This window comes from Epinephelus moara, unplaced genomic scaffold (assembly GCF_006386435.1).
Source record: "Epinephelus moara isolate mb unplaced genomic scaffold, YSFRI_EMoa_1.0 scaffold1990, whole genome shotgun sequence".
Taxonomy (NCBI): Eukaryota; Metazoa; Chordata; class Actinopteri; order Perciformes; family Serranidae; genus Epinephelus; species Epinephelus moara.
The window spans coordinates 1-4,062 of NW_026079534.1; the positions used below are offsets into that span (position 1 = coordinate 1).

At 42.9% G+C, this 4,062-nt stretch overlaps 1 protein-coding gene across 1 annotated transcript; it reads left to right on the forward strand.

Moving 5' to 3' along the window:
* Positions 1 to 1,260: 1,260 nt before the first annotated feature.
* On the forward strand, positions 1,261 to 4,056 carry LOC126387093 (gastrula zinc finger protein XlCGF49.1-like). The gene has a single exon (XM_050039649.1). The coding sequence runs from the start codon at positions 1,644 to 1,646 to the stop codon at positions 2,118 to 2,120; it is 477 nt and encodes a 158-aa protein (XP_049895606.1). The 5' UTR covers positions 1,261 to 1,643; the 3' UTR covers positions 2,121 to 4,056.
* The last annotated feature ends 6 nt before the right edge of the window (positions 4,057 to 4,062 follow it).

Below are 4,062 nucleotides of genomic sequence, written 5' to 3' on the forward strand. Positions count from 1 at the left end.
AGAAAAAGTTGTGTGAACATGCCAAACAACAAGAAGGTTGCAGAGCAGCGTGCCCTAAACCTAAAGAGGAGGTTCAAAAGAGACTCATCATTTTTTTTACATAAAATGTCATAAAAAGTAAAAATGTCAAAAAAAAAAAGTAGTAAAAACGTCAGTAAAACCTCGGCCAAAGAAAATGTTAACAAAATGTCAGAAAAATATATATTTTTAAAAATTCGGAGGAAAAAAAAAAAAAAATTAAAATGTCAGGAAAAAAATAAATTGTCACAAAAATCAATACAATTTTAGAAAAAATATTTATAACATGTCAGAAAAATGTTGATGAAATGTCAGAATTTCTTTCTATAAAACTGAAAAAAAATTAGGAAAATGTTGGAAAAAATGTTATTGAAATGTTCCATTTGTTTTTTTTTATTTCTGTGTCGTGCCATATATTTGGCCCTTCCCTCATGGGATTACAAGACACCACTTTTTACAAAACGTACATCTTCCGGTCTTGCATACCAAACGTGGAAAAAGAAAAAGAAACACAGGCAATACATAGGTTTCTATATAACATAACTATCACGTATCTTAACATTATCTTGATAAAGCTTTCTCCACATACCTGGCTAATTTATATGTTTCATATGTGAACAGCCAACTCAGTCTTTGTGCATCGTCCATATTCATAAAATCAACGTCCATTCTTATCTTACTAAACAAAACTTCACGCAGTTCACAATACAAACGACAGTTGAAAACAAAATGAAACACATTTTCTGTATCATTTAGACACATTTAACACATTGGACAAATCCACCTTTCTTCTTCTACATTAACATACCGTCCAGTTTCCACAGTCAAAGGTAAAATACCAGATCTCAGCTGGGCATATAAAGATCTCTGCTTTTTAGACAAATTATATACAACATAATTCTCTGTGCCATATTCAGTTTTTATCCTTGTAAAAGCACGAAATTTTGGTTTAGTCCACATATCCTCAGCCCACTGTCCTTTTCCCTTAGCAAACACAGATTCTTTAAACAAATCAATGTTAAGCTTTTTGCCCCCCCCCCAAAAAAATGTTGATAAAATGTTTGAAAAATGTGGATTAAATATCCTGTAAAGATAGCGTGTCAAAACAATATTGTTAAAATGTCTGAAAAATATTCAAAAAATATACAAAAATGTTTAGAAAATGTCAAAAAAATAAAATAAATTGTGTTATGGGCACTATATCCTGCGGTGTGTCAGGTTGCTCATATGGCATCAAATGACAGTTTGTCTCTGTTTCCTGTTTCCTGTTTGGTGCAGAGGTCCAGCAGCTGTTGGTGGTTAAAGAAGAGGTTCCCCCTGAGCAGCAGGAGTGGAGCTCCAGTGTGGACCAGGAGGAACCAGAGCCCCCACACATTAAAGAGGAAGAGGAGGAACTGTGGAGCAGTCAGGAGGGAGAGCAGCTTCAAGGGCTGGAGGAGGCTGATATCACCAAGTTCACATTCACTCCTGTCCCTGTGAAGAGTGAAGATGATGAAGAGGAACCTCAGTCTGAGGGACACCACTGTGGGGGACCAGGACCAGGACCAGTGCCCGGAGACGATGACGTTGATGATTGGACAGAGACCAGAGGACCTCAGACAGAATTAACCCATCTGAGTCTGAACATGTCTGTCCCTGCCAGTGACTGTCGCACTGACGAGAAACCCTTCAGCTGCAATGTGTGTGGGAAAAGATTCATGCAGAAGGGCTACTTGAAGACACACATGAGGACCCACACAGGAGAGAGACCGTTTGGCTGCTCCGTCTGCAGTAAGTCCTTCTCACAGAGTGGGAGTTTACAGAGACACATGAGGACGCACACTGGAGAGAAACCCTATATTTGCTCCGTTTGTGGGAAAGCTTTCAGCGAAACCGGAAACCTGAAGGTTCACATTAAAACTCACACGGGAGAGAGACCGTACAGCTGCTCCGTGTGTGGGAAAGCTTTCATCGAGAGTATCCACCTGAAGGTGCACATGTGGAACCACACGGGGCAGAAACCTTTTGGCTGCTCCTTGTGTGGGAAAAGATTCCCCTGCAATGAGAATTTGGTGCGTCACATGAGGACTCACACGGGAGAGAAGTCGCTCGGCTGCAGCTGATGAAGAGGACTGCGGAGGACGGGGGAGACCAGACAAGAAGTAGTCTTCATCAAAGCCGACAGAAAAATGTCAGCGAGTTTTAGAAACACTTAGTATGAGACTCTTTACTTTTACTTTTGTGTCACTTACTTGTGTTTTCACATGACGATCCACTCAGGAGAGAGACCGTCAACCTCAAGAGTCAGAAACAGGAAGTGAAAGCAGGAAGTGGAGCTGCTGCTGATTATTAAATATTAAAGTTAAATATTTAGCTGCTTATTATTCAGCAACGTTTTCTCTTCAGTTTAACTCTTCAAAACCAGACACCTGTAGATAGCTGAGGCCTTTGTCTTCCCCATCGCCACGTCATGACCTCATGTTACTGTACGTTCTGTGCAGACATGGTACTTTGCTGTAATGACGCCAGCATTTCCCCGTTATGACTGCAGGAGATAGTTGTTTCCATAATCCTGTGTATATATTTATCAAAAATAAAACCTGTAAAAGCTTGAACATTCAGCTAAAGGCACAAAACACGCCGTTGGTGAACGCCATGTGTCAACAAATAGGCCCCTGTTATTTTCAACGTACGACCCCACACTGGTGGTGGCAAGAAGTGCGTTGGTGCTCCGCCACTGTCCTGTTTCCAGCCTCGCTGCCCCCACATTTAAATGCATTTTCCCCACTAGCAGCTCTTCTCTGCTCCCGTAGCAGCTCAACTCCTCTCCTCATCACAGATGTGTAAATAGAACTCTGTAGCTGTTATTAATGGATGAGGAGAGACTTGAAAAACATGTTAAACTAAATGACCCACAATCGTTATGACAACCGATCAGATACTTCCTGTGATTTGAAGCTTAAGCCTAGTTCACATTACACAATTTTCACCACGATTTTGACGTGGCAGAGGATCTTGAGAGCCACTTTGGGTCGGAGGTGAGTTTGTAGGTAGACTGTCCTCATGTGTGAACAACCCTCTGAGCCAGTTGCCCCCTCGTCTGTGACTGGGACTGGATATCTGGCATGCTAGAAAACTGGAGAGGTTTGACATGACTGACAAAGAGCATCAGCTAATGAGAGGTGGGATACGTCCCACATCAGCACGCAGGAGGACGGAATAAATGTGAGGAGGACAAGCCGGCAAGCAACAACAACAATAGCGGCGTCCACAGGAGCACATAGTGCGCGTTGTGTTCGGACCCAGGCTCTGGAGGCAGATCTGATTCATTTATTTTTACTTCCACGCAATTTAAATAACCCACCTGTAGCCAGACAGCACAGGGTCAAGGACAGACATTCTCTAGGGGATATGGCAAGCCTAAATCTGGTGTCTTTCCTTGAGATGTACAGCTCTACCAGCCCCAGCAAGAAATCAAAGTCATCCGCTGTCATCTGTAGCATTTCCCAAAAACCCGTTCGATCACTCAGCTATAACAGGTACAGTAATCTGGGTCAGAATACATGCATAGACTATATACAGGGATTAAAGTTCTCCGGCACACAGCGGATTTCCGGCGTGGCGAAGTTTCTGTCCAGCACGGGCAGAAGTGCTCTACAGTGCGAGCATTTCACTTGCATTTGCCCCTAAAAATATATATATGTGTGAACCGGGAAAATGATTTAGGCGCACAGTGTGCGAGTAAACACAACCTACTGTTTACTGTAATCGGCATCAGACTTTTTTCCATCGATAACCGATCAAATAAATGTATTTTAAAAGTCGCTCCTTTGGCTCTGATACAGCCGTCTCCCTCCCTGCCTGCAGTCCCCACTGCACTGGGCCTTGTAACAATGTCCCGCCTACAGCCCCCTCTGATTGGTTACACGGCACAAGTGATAGCCAATCAACACTGACGCCTGTGCATGCTTTCACATCATGTCACATTGAGACACAGAGCACAGACGGAGCGGGAGAGGCTCCGGTAAGCCAGCGGTAATTTTGAAGGTAAGGTAACAGAAACCA

Bases quoted from the DNA above. Each gene is read 5' to 3' on its own strand.
- LOC126387093 (XM_050039649.1), top strand. From the start codon at position 1,644: ATGTCTGTCCCTGCCAGTGACTGTCGCACTGACGAGAAACCCTTCAGC.